Raw genomic sequence first — 20671 nt, 5'->3', positions numbered from 1 at the left:
GAGAAATTCATGTTTCCCTGACATTAGCATGTAGCTACATGTAGCAGTGTACTTGCAGTCAGGGAATGACAAACAATAACACAGTAACTAGGCTGACCAAACGTCCTCTTTTGCCCAGACATATCCCCTTTTCACGTCCTGTCCGGGGCATTTATAAATCGATGATAATGTCCGTATTTCCTTGTTTTTGTGTGTGTGTGTGTGTGTGTGTGTGTGTGTGTTAGAGTGCGGCACAGTCCGCATATTTCTGTCCGAACCCGACAGTCATTCTGTGTTGTTATGTCCGAAACCGAACCGAGCCCAACATTATTTAATTACTAAAGCACTGAGTTTGTGTCACACAGTTGTTATGGTTACAGGCTATTTAACAGGCCGGGCGTGCGCAGTGGGTGCTCCGCTGCGGAGAGGGAGACCTCTGTGTTTGAGACGGGAGCGGGAGGTCCGAGGCTTCCAGCGAGGGGAGAGGTAGAAACAAACAGCCAATGTGTGTGTGTTGTGTTCAGGTGTTGTCACGTAAATAACAGTCCCCAAGCAATAAACAGGACAGACAATAGGATTTTATTTATTTTTACACTACATTTTCATTGAAAGCTGACCGAATCCGACCCGAGCCCAAATATAATTTATACATTTTTGACCGAACCCAGCCCGACCCGTCGGGTAGGCTTACCATCGGGACCCGTCAGGCTCGGATTGGGTAGCCCAGTCCAATGTGTGTATGTGTCCCCTATCTATAGGGGGCCTATCTGAATTTCTGTCTTTGAGAGATATTATTTTTATTTTTATTGTATATTATTTTTATTATATAACTGAATTTTCTATCCATACATATAAACTTTAAATATATTAAAATTATAAGGCATCTTTGAGTAAACTGCGAGTATCATTTAAGTAGGCTATCTCGTGGCCGGGCCGAGTGTCCTCTTTTTTCACAAGTAAAAGCTTCTAAACACATTGGGACATGTTTCAGTAGGAATATAGTCTGAAATCTAGGAAGAAATTTACAATATCAGCAACCAAGTTTACAAGTTTGCCTGAAGTTAGCATGTAGCTCCATGTAGCAGTGAAGGCTACATAATGTTAAGACTTGCAGTAGCATGCCTGGGCAGATGACCATTCCTAGAAATCAGATATCATCTGACATCATGTTGTAGCCAAAGTAAAAAAAACTTGGAGACAGAGTAGTCAGAATGGTAGGAAACCTGAATTGTTGCTCACAGGGATTATTTCTACATACGTTTACATCACTATTTGAACTTTGGCCATGTTTAATATGAAAGCCCATCTCTGTAATATTTCATATATGACAGACAATAAGGAAAAGCATAATAGGTCCCCTCTAAGGAATTACATCACTATAGCAGAGAGTATCGACTCCCAGTTCTTCTCCTTTGCTCACTGAAAAGAAAATGATGCTCAGAATATGAAGCTGAAACTATTGCTATCACAACAGTAACTAAGTCGATGAAGACAGGAACAAAAGTACAATAACATTGTCAGCCGTTTAACATAATGGACTTCATTGTGCATCAGTATGCCAAGAATGAAAGATGCCACTTTTCTGTCCTTGCGGGATGCCTACGAACTGATTTAGGCCACCTCCACAGAACAAAGGACAAAGCAGTCCAGTCAAAGTCGAAAGGAGCAGCTTTCACAGAATGACAACAGGGTTGCACTGCAGAATGACATCACTGTTTCTCAACTACACACGAAGGAGGGGAGAACAGAGCAACACAGAACACACAGTGGCCTACATACTGTAGCGAGGCTGGTTGGATTGGAGAGGAGCAACAATCTCAGCATTCCCCTTAAGAGTACTGCCGCCAAAGCTGAAAGGTCAAAGGTCAGAGTGATGTCAATAAATCAATCAATCTGTATTGCTTAAACTATCATTATGTAGTGTGCAGTACATTTTCTATATCCTGAACGCATATGGCATTCATTTTTTACACTTTTCTTAGTGTAGCAAGTGCAGTCCATGTATAATTAAAATCACCTCAATGTTTTTCGATAAAAATGTTTATCATCAATGGATCATTCAAAGCAAGGCTCTGTTTCTTTTCAAATAAGAAATAACACATTGATGTGAAAACTTAAATTCATAAGCAACAACACACATACTTGCTCAAGTCAACATTCAGTATTTTTGCAGCTACAGCCCTGCTTGTTCTGGAATGACCAGTAGCTTATGGAGGCTAATGTTAGCTAATGTTCGTAAACTTTAGACGAATGCTGCTTCCTAGTCTGATTGGGCGGAAGTTCGCTGCATAGATCAGCCTCTCATTGGGCGGAACGAGCCACCAGCTGAAGTCCCGCCCTACCACCTCCGGTTGTGTAGCAGTTTTCAACCGTTTTCAACACGTCCTTTACTAACTTTTGCTGTGTTTGATCTTGTGGGGATGTAGCCATTTTTCTGCCATGGTTCGCATCCTGTAGGCGATATTTTTGTGGGCGTGTTACACCAAAACCTGTTTCCCCCTGGCAATATTTTTGCAAGCACACCGTTGCTGTGGCACTGCCCAGAACGATTGTGATTGGTTGAAAGAAATACAAGCAGCCAGGGCGTTTTTTTCTCCAATCTTAAAGTGAGAGTTGGCCCAGCCAGACCTTTCTTTTCTTGAGAAAGGTCTGGTGAGTGAGACTAGCTGCTTCCTAACATGTAGGGCTGCCCCCTGATAGTCGACTAAACGTTAGTCGACCAGAAAGGTTCATTGGTTGCTTAGTCGCAGAAAAAAACAAAACATGAAACTCTATCAGGACCTGCACCATGTCAAAATAAATTAAAACCTATCTGACTGGACCATGTGGGAATTTAATTTGAAAGGACAGACACAGGAAGTGGTCACACTCAGCAGTCAGACAGGAATTGCGTTAATTTACAGGGCTGGTACCTGCTTTTATTACACAGGCTAGTTAATAACATGTTAGACAGGAAATCCAAAGTGTGGGATCATTTTGAGAAGGTGAAGGACGAACCCAAGGTGATATGTAAACTCTGCAGGCAAACATTTGGATGCACCGAATGTGCATATTATGGCAGTACAGGAGGAGGTACACATTAATAATCCTCCAGGAATGTAACATGCTCATGTTTAACCCAAACAATGTGTCATGTGACTGAAGTTGGTTCAGATCCAGGTGGGGACACGTTCTCACCACAAATAAACCACACCAGAGTTCGTTTGTAATCTCAGTTCGGTTGTTTTGGTGCACACCTGAGTGCAATTGCTGTGTTCACACCTGCCCAAACGGACCGCACTTAGGGGGCAAACGAACTTGAGTTCTAACCAAACCGAAGAGAGCAGGTGTGAGGGCACCATAAGATTATACGTAATTTGCATTAGGCTTCATCAATTATAAAATAAACCAACTTCTTGAACTTTACTTGAAAATACTTTATTTACAATGCAGACCCTGAACGTCACCTGTTCATGAAAAGTATTATCTAAATTGTCTTTGTTTCATCAATGTAATTCTCCATGTAAGCCTGTTTCAGCCCAATGATTGTTGCAGTCTAGGATGTTTTTTATGATCCAGCCCAAGTTCAAAGGTATGGTGAATTGTTCCTGTCGTGTTCTGTGTTTTATCATCATCCTGTACAAGTACACTGAGCCAAAGGTTAAGATGTGCACAGCCTACTGCGTTATGTTTAGAAGATGGATTACACTGTCAGAAAAAAATAATAACGGGTAAAGAAACCCAAGGACACGGTCAAAGCTGACAAGTTGGTCGAGGGTGGTGGGGGAGCAGGCGCTGCTGTTGTCTTTGCAAAGGCTCTGAAGGGCCAGCTGCAGCCCAGCTATGTCTGCAGTCACGGGAATCTATTTGAGACATCAGTGTGAATTCACATCATCCCTTCACGCTCCCCAGTGCCTCTACAGCTCCTCTCCTGACCTTCAGTATTCAGATTCATGTGAGAAGTGAGACTTTCAACTGAATTTTCTCCTACGAGAAACAAGCTGCACTTTACAAAAGAAAGAACATAAAGTGATAAATTTTGTTAAGGATCCGAATGACCAGAAGAAATATTATTACTGCTCTGACACTCTGGCTAATGACGCAAAGGTCAAAAGAGGATTTTTTTTAAAACTTACTCTCAATGTTTTCTAAGAATGGCTAAGTCTGCTAGTAATTCTGGCTGTAGTCAGGATTTACAGTGTATATTTAGAATGACTTTGAGCTGAGACATAAGGTGGAAGAAGCCTCTAAAATCTTGTACCAATGACAAAATCTCAAAACTAATAATTGAAAATAACAACAAAGCTTGATACAAACAAAAACACAGCGCAACCACCACTTCTGAACCCGACTTCTGTCTACACTGGACAATATATTAGAGGGGTGTGGAGAGAGGCTGGACTCTGCTGTTTGTCAAAGTGGGCCGAGGCAGCACAAATGAAAAACTACAACGTCAGAGTTCTTTTGGGGAGGATCAGCACGGAGCAGTGACAGAATCAGCAGAGATTTCTTGCTTGCTGCAAGGTTGGAAACCAGCTGCCTCGTTCCTGCTGAGATTTACTCCAAATAACAGCAACAACAATGGCTTCATTTCAGAAAAGTATAGTCCTGGATCCACTGCATGAGTTCTGCATGTTCAAAGTGTTGACATGAATCCCTTTGGGCATCGAAAGCTCAATATACTGTTTTACATTTTGAAATTTTACATTACTGTGGCTATTGTGGATACAGGATCAAAACATAATTTAAATCATATACTGTTTGTACAGGCATGATCCGAATCACATATTCCTTATTTTAATAAACAATGTAATTATTAAATTATCAAATACTTGGCGGTTAATCATTATTCTCTTGACCACTAAGAATATTTTTGACCGGTAAAGCTATGCATGTCAGTCTATGGGTTAATGTTCCTACTCGTCAGTTTACTGCACTGCGCACCACTCTGGTCTAGTGGGATCTAGCTATCACTGCTGCTCATTCTGCAATCACCACTGTTAGCATCACTCAGCGCTAACGGTGCAGCTCATCTTGTGGTGAGAAACAGCTTAACCAACAATGCTTAAAAGGTTTTGCAGCTCAAAAGGCAGTCACCTACTCATCAGGGCCACCAGCGGAGAGACCAGAGGGGGCCACCATGTTTCTGCAACCAGTAGTAATCCCAGAATGAGCAGCGCCACCGCCTAGCTCCCACCCAAACTTGGTGGTGCACAGAGCTGAGCAGCCAACCTTAGGTAACCAGTGGAGACTGGGTGATGGACAATGGGCACCATGTTGCCACATGTTACAGGGCTAGCTGGCTGTATCTCAGCAAAGCCAAAAGAAAATAAAGTAAAGGTAAAATTTCACGACCTCTAAATAGCTATGGCTTTGAAATGGGCAGCTGTGGCTCAGAGATATAGCAGGTCGTCCACTAATGTCGAAGTATCCTTGGGCAAGATACTGAGCCCCAAATTGCTCCTGATGGCTGTTCCATCGGTGTTTGAGTGTGTGTGGTTACGGGTAGCAGGTGGCACTATGTATGGTAGTCTCGGCCACCAGTGTGCGACTGTTTGTGTGAATGAGTGAATGTGACATGGAGTGCAAAAGCGCTTTGTGTGTTCAGAAGACTAGAAAAGTGCTATAGAAGTGCAGGTCCATTAACCACAAGCCGCTTAAAAGCTTCTGAGTGTATGGACCGCCAGACTAAAAAGAAAGGCCTCTTGTATTTTATGTTATTTTGCATTTTTTCCTAAAAATGAACTGGCTAGTTACCAGTTAATGGGTGTCTGGGCATCAAATGCAAAATTAACCAAAACTGACATCCCTAAATAAAACCACACTCTAAAAAGACCATGATCAATACATGAACCAGAACAATATGCAACAATATGCAAGTAAAGTTAAAGTATAGAGGAGCTGGCATCTCTTTCGTCCATGTGTGATTGTATCACAGGGTGAGTCGCTGGGCGTTGGCCCAGTTTGTGCTGTTACCAAATCTTGCTGAGAATGTGAGATATATATATATATTTAAAAAAACGGAAAGGAAAAAAGTTGTTCATATCTGACAGAGTAAAGAACACGTAAAGCCTGGTGCAACTCTAGATCAACAAAAATGGTCCAAACCAAATAATGTTAATACGAGGGTTCCACTCAACATGTTTGACAGGCTGCAAAGGTTTGTTATTCTAAATTTAAGATATCCAAAAAGCTGTCACAGAGAAAAGGCATCAGATCCCATTCAGTGTGCAGTATGTCCCCGTGGTTTCAGGTGGTCTGTGTGCCTGCATGTAGCCTCTGTAGTACAGTTGGTAATATAATAAGGATGTTGGTGGTGTAGCCCCTCCCCTCCCCTCCCCCACTCGCAGTGTTGTATAAAGCTGCTGGATAACCTGCTGTGAAACTTGGATCTGTATTAGCTGGTCCAGGAGATTTCACCCGTTACGTAATCCTGAGTTTGCAGTCTGAGGATGAGTCTGCAGCCTGTGCCTGTGAGCTGGTGTCTAACAGTCTCACCAATGTGTGTGTTTACACTGTCACGTATGCATATGCAACTGTATGCATAACAACAGTGTGTATGTGTGCACATACACACAAAGCCATGCCATTCAGTCCATGGGGTGTAACTCTATTTCCTGGCGCTGTTGTCTGTATCTAAAGCAGTGGAAAGGCGAGCAGAGCTACTGTGCCAAAGTGTAGGATGAGCAGCAAACCACTAAATAAGACCAAGAGGTGCTGTAAGTAAGACAGAGCTATTACAGAATAATCTGTCAACCAGAAGGCACCCATTTATAATCCAGTTAGTAACACGCCCACCAGTCCCAGCTACTGCATGCAGTTTCCAATGGAACATTAAAATAACCAGGCCTGCAAGGTGCTATCACGCACTGGTTTAGGTTATTCTGCATCTGATGGCCCATATCAGGGGTCAATTTATCTGTTCAGGTAACAGAAGAGTTCTTTAGTTTAGTAATTATTTCAGCCTGTTAAGTGCTTAAGAACATCTTGAGTCATGCTTATTTTAAGCAGCAAAGACAAATAGCTTGTGGGAAGCTTGTATGGTATATTACTCAGCAGTATAAACTGAATGTACACATCCATGCACCTTCACTGCATCTCTATACTGTTCACGCATTTCATTTAAAATACTTCTTAGGTGCGACCAGCAGCTCTGTCACTGGTCCAAGAAAAATTCTCCACACTCTGGCAGCCACAGTGTTTGCCCTGTGGGGCTGAAAGTTGGCATGAGGTCAACTGTGTCTGTGTTCATGCCAATTAGCGAAAAGGTAATTTTGCTTAACTCATCTGTGCACTGTTGTGTCTGTATGTGTATATATCTCTGTTCTAAAGTGCTTTATAAATGAAATAATCTTGAAACTTGAAAATGAAATAAAAAGGTGAATAAAGGCCCAGAAACACCAAAGCAAAATCAAAGAACTAGCGGCTGTAAAGGCTGACTCTTGCGTCATTTCACTTTGCCTGTGTGGTCACATAGGTGCACACACACCACAAAGACGACAGCCAACAACCAACTAGCATGTACATTCTGCATCTGCTTGAGAGGAAATAACTCTCCACACCAGCAGGCAGCAATTGTCTTTATCTCCAAAAGGGAACCCAGAAGACCGACAGAACCGATTCAAAACGCTAGTTAGCCAGTCGGCAGATTAACAACACAACCCATTGTTGAAAGAGCAAATGATACCGTGCACTAGCAAACAATAACACAAACAATTGCAAACTGTTTTCATGATAAAGAGTTCAATGTATAAAACATATCTTACCATAGAACACTTTTGTTTCTCTCACCCTTGTGACTTTATTTCTTCTCTGCTTTCCTCACTTTTGTTTCTCTTCTAGTGCAATGAGGTGAGCTGCCAATCAGAGCGATACCTCTCTCTGCCGGCTCTGCCACCAATTCAACATGCTGTATCGGCTGACAAGTCAACAAGGGCTAACAAGGGCCAACCAATGTCAACAGTGTGGAACACATCGCAAAAACTAGGACAACAGATGCTCACAACAGCCCGATGGCCAACGGTCAGTCTGGTGTAGAGGGTCTTAACTACCAAATAGATCTACAGAATGGCACAAGATTTTGTGGAAAAATTGGTCACGAGCCAGAGGACAGCTGGTTAACTATTCATGTCAACTGGCGAGGGGGGAGGGACAGTGGGCGTGGCCAATAATAAAAAGGCGTATAACTTCAAAACAGAATCACAACTTTCAATTTTGCACTGGTTTAACTAAATCTTACAAAGGCAGTCACAAATATTAGGCTTCTTGTAATAAAATACGTTGATAGAAGCCACTACAATCTGGGAATACACTTAAAGGCTCTCGACCAAGCTGTGTCTCTCTGTCTGTCCAACCAACAAAGGCACACAGAAGAGTTTGCAACCACTATTACTACTGTGGACCAATGTTTCCAATGAGAAGGTGCCAAATCTGCTTCTATCTTGTGCTCTTCTAGCCCCAAATAACAGCACACATCAACAGTCAAGCACAAAGGTGAGCCAAAACACAATACTGGAACTGCAAAGGCCAGTAATGCAATTATGTTCTGCATGCAAGCTGTGCTGTTCCACTAATTAAAAGTTGACGGAGAGAACGTGCCAAGAAAAGATGCAATGCACTGCTAAGGCAGGGACGATGAAGACCACTATACAATGTAAATAATGCAGGTTTAAGCTATGTTGAAAATCATGTAAAAACATAAATGCACAGTAACTCAATGCATTCAAGATAACCAAAATAAAAAAAAGACTGCGCAATAAACTGCTCTTTCATTTGTCTGCATCAAAGCTTTTTTCCTTGACAGCCTGATGAAAGCTGAAAGTGAAACCAGACATAACGACACTCCAGGCAGACGTTAATTCCTGAGGAGCCAGCCCACATCTTCATCTCTGCCCTCACCAGTCGTGAGAAGGAGAGCAGCCTCGCAAACAGTAAGCCTGGGGTGGACTCTGGGTTAACATGGTCAGAAATGATCAGCATCATCCTGTGCTGCGCTCATTAAAATAGCAGCAGCATGCACAAGCATGACCTTGTACATTTTACTGTAAGACTGTCAAGAGGAAGCTGGAAAATTTTATTCATTTACATCTTATTTTTTTTATATAGCAAAACAATAAATGGTATTGTTCACTTTATTTAATGTAGTTTTAGCTTGATGTCACATTTGATTTATCGAAGAATAAAAAATCTCTATGGTATTTTCAAAATACCATAGAGATTTTTTATTCTTCGATAAATATCTATCTCACCATACCAAATACTATTTTGTACGATATATCCAAAATCTATGATGATATCTAGTCTCATACCGTGATATTGATGTAACATTGATATAGAGCTAGTAAGCTATGCATTCAATTCAGGGCACAGAAAATGATATAAAACACAAACAGAAGGCAGCTAACTGTGGCTAGAAAATATAGCTAACCTAATTCTTGCTACTCTAGTCTGAAATCTGAAAAATCCTTTCTTCAATAAACATTTTAAAATGGTTACGAACTATAACCATCACTCACACATCTCCTGCAATGTGGCTTTGAATTATACATTAACGTTTCAGTTAACTTTGCTTTCAATAGCCTGACATTCATTAACCAGTAACTAAGCAATTAATTTTTAAGGAAAAAAAAAAAAAAAAAAAGAGGTTTGGTACTCCATTGATTCTGAGATTTTGCACCACATTTTAAGGGTGCTTTCAGACCTAGAGTTGTCTTGCTTTGGTCTGAATTAGGGACTAATTTCGGACAAAGTTGTATAATTGCCTAGAGTTGGTTCGTGTTCTCACAGCAGCATTTACAAGCGGACCAGATCAAATGCCTTGTACGAGAAAGCTGCTCTTGATTGGTCAGAATTTCCATGTGGGAAAAATCCAGGAAGTAAAGCAAACGCTGAAGAAGAGTACACTTGCAAGATAAATGTGACACTTTCTAATGTCACAATGGAGGGATGTTACTAGCAGTAATTATCGAATGAGCAGCACCACTGGCTAGCTTCCACCAGACTCAGCTGGTTTGCAGCGCAGTAGCCTAAACTGAAGAGTAGCAAAAGTAACTAACACACCAACATGCAAACTGAACAATAATATTCTCTACGGTTACCTGTCGACATCCCTGTTATGGATCCTTTGTCAGTAGCCTGCCTGGAACACTGGCACATATAAATGTATTATTCTGTATGATAAATGTATTATTTCTGTTGAATGCAATCAACCATGGAAAGTTAATCACTAAATTCATTGGATTAAAAAAAAACTCTAATTACGAATGATATTCAACCATATCTTTAACAAAAGAAGAAAGGAAACCTGCTATTTAATTACCACTGAAGTGATACCCACATGCCAAATTTAAGCCGGGTGTATCTGTTGGTCTCATCCATCCAACAGCAGGGCTCAAGATCTCTGGGACAATAGGCTTCACTGCCCTTGGATAGAATAAGTAACATGAGACTTGGAAGGAAGAGACTTATCTCCTCAGCTCATCACGTACTTTAGGAACCTGACCTTCACGACTCATCAGTGAGCTCTGATACTTCTCCCTCTTAGAGCAGATGAATCATATAAGCAGTGGGAATAATCATTAACAGAGTACACAAAACAAACCACAACAAAGACCTCATTGTGCATATTCACTGCAGCATTCTCAAGCTCTGCATCGCTTGTTATCAGTCTGGGGCAAAACCACCAGAGATCCATCAAAAGCCCCGAGGCCCATAGGGATGCTATCTTCCCTCAGAGGCTTTCAAAACAGAGAACACAGATTCCAAGCAACCTGCATGCATGGTAATGAAGAACGATGACGTCTGTGGGAGCACTGAGTGAGTCAGCAGGTTAGAGATGTGTGTAACAGAAGGTTACAGATCTCTTCTCAACGGTAAAGCCAGACTGCAAAAACAATCTTAATACATAACTGGGCATTTTAGGACTGCACTTACCCATCACACAGACTCACATCAAATACATTGCTATAGGGGGGAAAAACACAAATTCCAAATGCGCCTACACAATGCAAATGCTCACTGTGACTGCCGTACATAATCCCCAATAGTATATTACACAACAGATATTTGATCACTTCCATTTGATTCTTTCCAATGACGTTTTTTCATCACGTCAAACGGTGAGCAATCAGTCTGTGAGACAATACGCTTTGAATTCCAAACAGCTATGCAGTGAAGCAGCTGCGCCATCTCGTCAAACTTCTAGAAATTACATACATACATCACTAGTATAATTTTAGTAATGACACGTACACCAGCATTTACATGTTAGATGTTTCAATTAACACAGTTTATTGAAAAAGAGATGTGAGAGCACATATGTAAAGCATAGAAACTCGGACATTAACAACCTTGGAAATTCAAATCATGCTATTAAAGCACAATGCCTAGAACAGTTACACAAGTAAATGCAGAGAATACAGTGGACTTGGACAGAAAAATGTGCACAAGCTAAATGCAACCAGTTGGTTTTAGATACATTTTCTGTAATCTGGATGCTGCCCCTTTCCCACTGGAGAAAAATCCCACTAACACCCAACAAAATCTGGCTTTTGTCTTTCGTGGGAAAGGTAACAGTCGGCATTCATTCTCGGGACAAATGACTCTGCTGTAGTCACAGGTATTTATCTGCATGAGGCAGCTCTGATCGGCAGCAATGGAAAAACGACACGGGGATGGAAACTCTAGTACCTCTTTTCCGGCACAACCGTTGGTAACTTCGGCTACTCTTTGTCATCCCGGCCACAAATTCCATCCATCTCCGCCCAAGCAGCACTTGAATATCATTCCAAATTAGTCACCACCAAGGTTGAAAGGGAGATTAAGAGATACAAAATTGTGAATTGTAAATTTCCCCAGTGTGGGATTTATAAAATCCCATCTTATGAAAGAGGTAACCACTGTAACATTTTAACTGGCATCCACAATGCTTTCTGCTGTCTACTTACCCTATTTTTCGTGACATTCTTGCAACTGAATGTGACACACCAGAAAAAAAATTAAATAAAGTCTAACTAATGCCTATGTTTAGCAAGTTTAAATTTAAAAAATCTGCATATATGTGCTAATTTTGGTGGGAGTAGGGTTTAACACACTAAACTTTGTAAGTCAGAGAAAATCAAAAATGGAGAAAAAGAATATTAAAATAGGATATGTGTTGAACAGAGGTGTGTAAATATCCCTCTGCTGATATGCCAGGTTCATTCCAAAATGTACTCCGTTTCAATTTGCACTTTCTCATGTCCCAGCAGGTTCTGTGTGAGACTGCTGACACTCCTGATATAACACAACACTGGCAACAGCAATATCTGATGTACAGAAAAGATTTTTTTCCACTTTTCTAATCTTGTATGCAAAAACTACTGGTCTGTGCTATCAAATTTTCCACATTTTCTCTGAGTTGGCTGCCCAAAACCTCCACAGCAACACCAAGTCTGACAAGCTGTCACCTCTATGTCATTTGTGCTACAGACAATAAAAAGTAATGCACTGTGCATGTCTTTAAACTGTATAGCTAACATACTGTCCTGCTCCTACCTGACCGCACATGCTCATGGTACTGTTATAATGTCTGTTATAGGAAGGAAAGAGGATGATGCTCATGTTGTTGCTCAACAACAGCATTAAGATCCATGTCCACTCCTTCCTCTTCCTTTTCCTTCTCTTCTGACAAGTGGCTGCTTAATCATTCTTGCTTCACAATGCTGAGCTGTTCGCGGCCAGTCTCACAGGAACACATCAGATCGGTGTACCAGTCTCCATTCATCCCTGCAGAACAATGACATGTACACACAGTATGTACAAGGTACAGTGTGCAAAGATGTCTCACCACGTCTGCTTTGAAACACATGTATTACTTAAGCTAAGGCCTTAATCTGTACAGAAAATCTCTTTCAACAACACATACAGTACAGGCCAAAAGTTTGGACACACCTTCTCATTCAATGCGTTTTCTTTATTTTCATGACTATTTACATTATAGATTCTCACTGAAGGCATCAAAACTATGAATGAACACATGTGGAGTTATGTACTTAACAAAAAAAGGTGAAATAACTGAAAACATGTTTTATATTCTAGTTTCTTCAAAATAGCCACCCTTTGCTCTGATTACTGCTTTGCACACTCTTGGCATTCTCTCCATGAGCTTCAAGAGGTAGTCACCTGAAATGGTTTTCCAACAGTCTTGAAGGAGTTCCCAGAGGTGTTTAGCACTTGTTGGCCCCTTTGCCTTCACTCTGCGGTCCAGCTCACCCCAAACCATCTCGATTGGGTTCAGGTCCGGTGACTGTGGAGGCCAGGTCATCTGCCGCAGCACTCCATCACTCTCCTTCTTGGTCAAATAGCCCTTACACAGCCTGGAGGTGTGTTTGGGGTCATTGTCCTGTTGAAAAATAAATGATCGTCCAACTAAACGCAAACCGGATGGGATGGCATGTCGCTGCAGGATGCTGTGGTAGCCATGCTGGTTCAGTGTGCCTTCAATTTTGAATAAATCCCCAACAGTGTCACCAGCAAAACACCCCCACACCATCACACCTCCTCCTCCATGCTTCACAGTGGGAACCAGGCATGTGGAATCCATCCGTTCACCTTTTCTGCGTCTCACAAAGACACGGCGGTTGGAACCAAAGATCTCAGATTTGGACTCATCAGACCAAAGCACAGATTTCCACTGGTCTAATGTCCATTCCTTGTGTTTCTTGGCCCAAACAAATCTCTTCTGCTTGTTGCCTCTCCTTAGCAGTGGTTTCCTAGCAGCTATTTGACCATGAAGGCCTGATTCGCGCAGTCTCCTCTTAACAGTTGTTCTAGAGATGGGTCTGCTGCTAGAACTCTGTGTGGCATTCATCTGGTCTCTGATCTGAGCTGCTGTTAACTTGCGATCTCTGAGGCTGGTGACTCGGATGAACTTATCCTCAGAAGCAGAGGTGACTCTTGGTCTTCCTTTCCTGGGTCGGTCCTCATGTGTGCCAGTTTCGTTGTAGCGCTTGATGGTTTTTGCGACTCCACTTGGGGACACATTTAAAGTTTTTGCAATTTTCCGGACTGACTGACCTTCATTTCTTAAAGTAATGATGGCCACTCGTTTTTCTTTAGTTAGCTGATTGGTTCTTGCCATAATATGAATTTTAACAGTTGTCCAATAGGGCTGTCGGCTGTGTATTAACTTGACTTCTGCGCAACACAACTGATGGTCCCAACCCCATTGATAAAGCAAGAAATTCCACTAATTAACCCTGATAAGGCACACCTGTGAAGTGGAAACCATTTCAGGTGACTACCTCTTGAAGCTCATGGAGAGAATGCCAAGAGTGTGCAAAGCAGTAATCAGAGCAAAGGGTGGCTATTTTGAAGAAACTAGAATATAAAACATGTTTTCAGTTATTTCACCTTTTTTTGTTAAGTACATAACTCCACATGTGTTCATTCATAGTTTTGATGCCTTCAGTGAGAATCTACAATGTAAATAGTCATGAAAATAAAGAAAACGCATTGAATGAGAAGGTGTGTCCAAACTTTTGGCCTGTACTGTACATCTTACTTTGCATGTATGACTCATAAAAGTGATGAAAAGTGAAAGTGCCTCAGGCTACAACTAAGAACAGTAAATGAACTGGATTCATTGAGGGAGAGAAAGATTTATTTTCCCCTCTGACATTGATAATATAAGATGAAATAAATGTAACGCTATCAGCTGGAGCATAGTAAGAGTAGTAGTAGCCTGCAGTTTATTTCAGCTAGCTACACTACTGGCTTTGATACTAATGCTAACATGGATAATCTGCGCAAATCAGGCACTGCATGGCTCATGTTATTACCAGCACTAAATAATGTATCATTTAATCATCAACACTGTGATAAACACATAAATAGCAAACACACTGCAAAGAATTTATTGCACTGTGAGGCAATTAAAGACCAGACTGTCACGTTAAAGGGTATGCTTGGTATTTTTGTCTTCTAGCCGAAGACAGATTTCCACCCACAGTGGACAATAAAGATCTATTATATTCTGTTTTCCAACCTGGACCCATTTCCCCATATTTTTTGGGTGACTAACGGGAGCAACGTTTTTGAAATTGGTCCAGTGTTGAAATAAAGTGCTGCTACTGGCAGCAGCATAACAGTGTGCAATGTAACCACCCAGGGCATGTAGTGCCATCAATTTACATCCAACAGAAGTGTTTGTTTTTGCCGATGACTGGCTGTTATTATTACACATCCCTACAGAGATAGAGTATTTTGTTGAAGAGTAAGATCCTTTTTGTTTTACTAAAAACTGCCCCAAAATCACCTTTCCCAATTCCACCAGACTCCATTTAAATAAACAGTCATTTTAGCATGTATAGAGCCAGAATAGTTTCACTTATAACTCGGTAAATTAAGGGTTTATTTCAACCAAATCAGAGTTGGTGAGTGTTGAAACAGTGGAAAGATGAACCAAGATGTTTTTTGTGAGTTCTGTTTTGTTTCTGTCAATTTAAATGAAATGTGCTTAACGATAATAAAATTACTGTTTATCTAAATGAAGTCTAGTGGGTTTGTGAATAGTAATTTCAGGGCTGTTACTGGTTAAACAAAAAGGATCTTGCTTTTTAACAAAAATGTCAGTCTCTGTAAGGTCCTTTGCATAATGTTGTCACACACTTAAAATATTAATCGGAATATGTTAGTGGCAAAAACAAGAACTTTCAGTGGACGTGCTTTCTTTGACGGTGCAAGCATGTCCCGAGTGGTTACACTGCAGCCTGTTTCGCTGCTGCTGTCTGCACCACTCTCTCTCACTACTGGACCACTTTCAGGACCTGTTGTTCCCATTCATCAGTTAGACACAAAAACATGGAAAAATCGGGTCCTGGTAGAAAAATACCAAACTTATCCTTTAAGCTAAAACATCTGGAAAGAAAGAAGAAATGAGTCATCACTCAAACATCACTAATCCTGAATACAAACAGTCTTGTGCATCTGATTGTTCTCTAATTGAATCACTCTTTTAAGTGCACAAGTAGTGCATTCCCACTTTTAAACACTTTAATGACAAATGTGAAACAACTACAGTGGCAATCTTAAAAAACTGAATCTTCTGGCAACATCTAAATTTAAATATAAAATAAATTTGTCTTACCTTTGAAGTCTGAACAGTGTCTTGATTGTCATTTATCAACACAGATCCTCCACCTCTGAAGGTCAGCTCTGCCTCCATGATGACAAATTGGTTTTTATTCATTAAGTCATTCATTCATTTTCCATTACTGCTTTTCCTGTTAGGGGTCACAGGGGGGCTGGAGCCGAGAGGCAGGGTACACCCTGGACAGGTCGCCAGACTATCACAGGGCTGACACATAGAGACAGACAACCATTCACACTCGCATTCACACTTGTGGGCAATTTAGAGTCACCAGTTAACCTGCATGTCTTTGGACTGTGGGAGGAAGCCGGAGCACCCGGGGAAAATCCATGCTGACAGGAGGAGAACATGCAAACTCCGCACAGAGGGGCTCCCCCACCCTGGGTTCAAACCAGGAACACTCTTGTTGTGAGGTGACAATGCTAACCACTGCTGCCGAATGGGCTTTTATGTTAATGGTATATCCTGCCACCATCTGCACATCTGCTTTGAATGTTTCTAGATCAGATTTCAGGGGGTGTGTTCAACTGCTCACTTACAACACTGAATGGGAGCAACTAGTTCAGACTTCAGAGTATTCTTGCCTCATCCCAGTCAGTGATATCACAGCAGGCATTTTTCAGCAGACCAAACACATGCTGTGATATCACTGTAGTTTGAACCTCCTGAAGTTCAGCCTACATCAGTGCACATGTATGGTGTTTACAATGGGATGGGCGGGAGCTATAACTCATAGTGTATTAGGTGGGACTGCCAGTAAACGGCATGAGTAAATTCATTCACAAAATATATTGCCTTTTACTACAAAAGGCTGTTTACAGCAGCCTGAATTTGCAGAAAATATAGGTGTATTTTGCTTTTACTTTTCTCATTTGAATATAACAAAAACTGAATCACAAAGAGAAAATAGAGTGTGTGAGTCTCTTTAAGTCACTGCATGATAAAAAAAAGAAAGAAATGCAGCTGGATACAAGTTTCCTACAACAACCGTCACACAACTGTTTCATTCTTTCCTACTTTGCATGACGCTTGCCTTCAAACTAGATTATTCTTGTTGGTTTGTTTTCTTTCTCCATCTCCCCCTTAAGTCATAAAAACATGCCATGCTTAGTCAGTTCCTCCCTCGACATTTTGAACGTAATAAACAACCCATCAAGTCCCATTTTCTGTGGTGGTCGTTGCCTCTATCAGCCATGTGCACTGGCCCAGTCTGACATCCACCACTACAGGAGCAGCAGAAAGAAGTCAGCACAGATCAGCTGCAACGTGATTGGCTAATGCTCTGTCAGCCGACATCAGAAGATTACCATCATTGGTCGGTTGTCAGTACCAGGGTATGGACAGCTCCTACACACTGCTCCCCATGCTGCCTCTCTCTCTCACACACACACACACACACACACACACACACACACACACACACACAGATTTCCTTTGAATGAATGGGAACGAAACTGAGTCTGGCTCCAAGAGCTGCGCTCACTCCAAATTTGTGTTAAAAATAATAAGCTAAATGTGACTCTTTTCTAAAAGCAGTCCAAAGAGATGAGGAAGCCAGCCCGCTGTTTACAAACCCACTGCCACTGCATGCTTAATGAAGCTTATGCTAACTTAACGCATGACTCATTTTGTTTTGTTTGGGACCATTTCTTTGCCCAACCTGGCACGGACCTGGACAGTAATGACCCTCCAGTGAGTATGCAAAAGATGGTTGGCCAGACCAGCACATGACCTACATATGAAATGCACCAATGCACTCAGCAGCCAGGAAGCAATATTGACTTCACCCCAGCAGCCACAGCAGAATATCAGTTAAGGATAATGTTGCAGTTTGTGTTAAGTCTGGCAGACACTGCCCTGAGCAAACATCACTCTGCAAATCAGAATTAAGTCACACTCCTCTGTTGTTTTAAGAACGCAGTCTGAGGTTGTTTAGTATTTAGTTATTGGTAATTAATAATCAGCATTCTAGATCACTTATTTTCCCAAAGACCTCTCTCATTTTTACAGCTGATCTATTAATCTGAGTCATTTCACAGAAATTCAACAACCGCTTTGATGATTTCAGCTTTTTTTTTTTCAGCAAAAATACCAATCACTCTGATTCCAGTGTCTCTGATTTTCTACTTTTCTCTGTTTTATATCATTATAAATCAAAACTCTTAGCGTTTCAGACTGCTGATCTATTAATCAAGGAGTCATTTTACAGGAAATCAACAACTGTTTTGATGATTTCAGTCTTTTTTTAAGCAATCGCTCTTATTCCAGTATCTCAAATGCGTGGATTTGTTTTACTTTTCTCTGCTTTATATCATTATATATAGAAAATCTTGCAGTTTCTGACTGCTGATCTATTAATCGAGGAATCATTTGACAGGAAATAAACGACTATTTTGATGATTTCAGCCTTTATTTTAAGCAACAACACCAATCACTCTGATTCCAGTGTTTCTAATGGCTTGATTTTCTACTTTTCTCTGTTTTATATCATTATAAAAAGAAAATCTTTGAGTTTTGGACTGCTGATCTATTAATCAAGAAGTCATTTGACAGGAAATAAACATCTGTTTTGATGATTTCAGCCTTTACTTTTAGCGAAAACATCAATCACTCTGATTCCAGTGTCTCTAATGGCTTGATTTTCTCATTTTCTCTGCTTTATATCATTACAGATATATATATTAGAGTTTTGGACTGCTGATCTATTAATTGATTAGTCATCTGACAGGAAATCAACAACTATTTTGATGATTTCAGTCTGTTTTTTAAGTAAAAACACCCATCACTGTGATTCCAGTGTCTTTTATGTGTGGATTTTCTATATTTCTGTTTTATATCATCATTAATAATAAATATCAGAGTTTTGGACAGCTGGTTGCACAAAACAGAAACAATAGTGATGGCTAAATTTGTCTTTTTTCCTGATATTTATAGTCTAGCAGATGAATTGATAAGGAAAATAATCATTTGTTGCAACCTTTTCATACAGAATAAAACATATTAAGTGCTCTGCATAGAGTTTACCTTACAATAACGTGCAGAAAGTTGCCTTTTCATGCCCCTGTGCAACACTGTGATGTTACTATGATGTCAGCGGTCTTCACAAATGTCTGCACACCAGTTTCACTTTGGCTGTTATCACTAATATCACCTCTAAAGGGGGCAACCATGGGTTATGTACTTCCCCAGTCTATGGCCAGGCTTGGTTAAATGTGCTATCAGGCCAGTAACAGTCTAAATGGATGAGGCAGCTGGAGCCATGGATGACCTTTAACGTTACAATACTATCGCGGTAACTGATGCCAGGGGGGAATGAATCACGGGAAATCAAGGACAAATCCTGCCCGTTAAAGATGCACGATGCAGCAGCAGGATGCCGTGTAGTGTCCAATGAGCCCGGACAGGCTTGAATTGTGGCAGAGCATCCAGAGCCTCCTCACGCGGCTGAAGGCCTGCGTGAATTTGTTCATTTCATGGGGCGCGAGCAGCAATTTGCGGATGATGACAGAGAGCTTGATATAATAGGATACGGCGAGGTTTAATCCCGGTGTGCAAGGCTGATGCATGTGCACGGTCACAGCCTCCAATTCACACTCAGCACGTACACACCGCGTGTAATTTTGCAGCGGAACATAAAAATGTAATGTGGGATTAACAGTGGCGCTGACGTTACATGGCAGAGCAGCCTTACCAGTTCTCCTGCATCCATCGGATGGCTTCGTCCTCGTTGAACTGTCTCTCGAACTCGTACTCTTGCAGAGCTAGCACCGACATGCTCACTGTGCTGTGTTGCTGTTCACGCCGCTGAAACAAGACGATACTCGGCTGCTGAGGTGTTTCTCTTCAGTTAGTCTGTTTCCTTGCAGCCCTCGACTCGCATCGCTCGCGCCGCTGTCTGGACCTCGCGGTTGTGCGAGAGCAGCTCGGCAGTCTCGGCACCTTCCTCCTCTACCGGTTGACCGAGCCTACGCCCTCTTCCTCAGGAAGGTGCACTCCAGGTCCTAACGCCGGCCTGTTCGCTCTCTCCTCCTGTGTCATTGTAGTGCCTTTGACATTCAGTTTAATTAAATTCACCTCGCTTCAATACAATGTTTAATAATGAACATACAATTTAAGAATGAGTAGAAACACAAAAAAGCAGAATGAAGCTATCTTTGAATAATGTGACTAAGATTATCATCCATTTCAGTTTAGACTAATATTATCATTCAATTCAATGCCATGGGCGGATTATGAGACAGTGGGGCCCAGGGCACAGATATGCAAAGGGCCCCACCACCTCTCCTACACTGGAGCAAGACCAAAGCAGGATTAAACCCCACATTCCACCAGATGCGTGTTGATTGCATCTGCGCTCCGGAACGGCAGCGGAGCCGATATGTTTCAATTCTAGTCAATGTGTGTGCTTCCACCGGCTGCGGCTGTGCTGCGTTCCAGCTCCGTCACAGCTGCAGTGCTCCGGAGCCCTCCACAACAGATATGCAGGACTTCTTTTTTTGTCGGACGCCGGAGCACAACGCAGCAATTCAGCATGGAGCAGATCGTGCGGGGCAGGAAGTTGTGCACAGAAACAAAATAAAATAT

The 20671-nt window shown here is 41.5% G+C and overlaps 1 protein-coding gene across 1 annotated transcript in view; it reads right to left on the bottom strand.

Moving 5' to 3' along the window:
- elovl6 (ELOVL fatty acid elongase 6) overlaps positions 1 to 20047 on the bottom strand; it is a 28826-nt gene extending 8779 nt beyond the window's left edge. The window contains exon 1 of the mRNA XM_033633922.2: positions 19779 to 20047. Coding sequence (XP_033489813.1) covers positions 19779 to 19861 — 83 coding nt within the window. The 5' untranslated portion in view covers positions 19862 to 20047. The remainder of the gene's footprint in view (positions 1 to 19778) is intronic.
- Positions 20048 to 20671: the final 624 nt, after the last annotated feature.

Source organism: Epinephelus lanceolatus, chromosome 7 (genome assembly GCF_041903045.1).
Source record: "Epinephelus lanceolatus isolate andai-2023 chromosome 7, ASM4190304v1, whole genome shotgun sequence".
In the NCBI taxonomy this organism is placed as follows: Eukaryota; Metazoa; Chordata; class Actinopteri; order Perciformes; family Serranidae; genus Epinephelus; species Epinephelus lanceolatus.
This window is presented reverse-complemented; position numbering and strand designations above follow the sequence as displayed.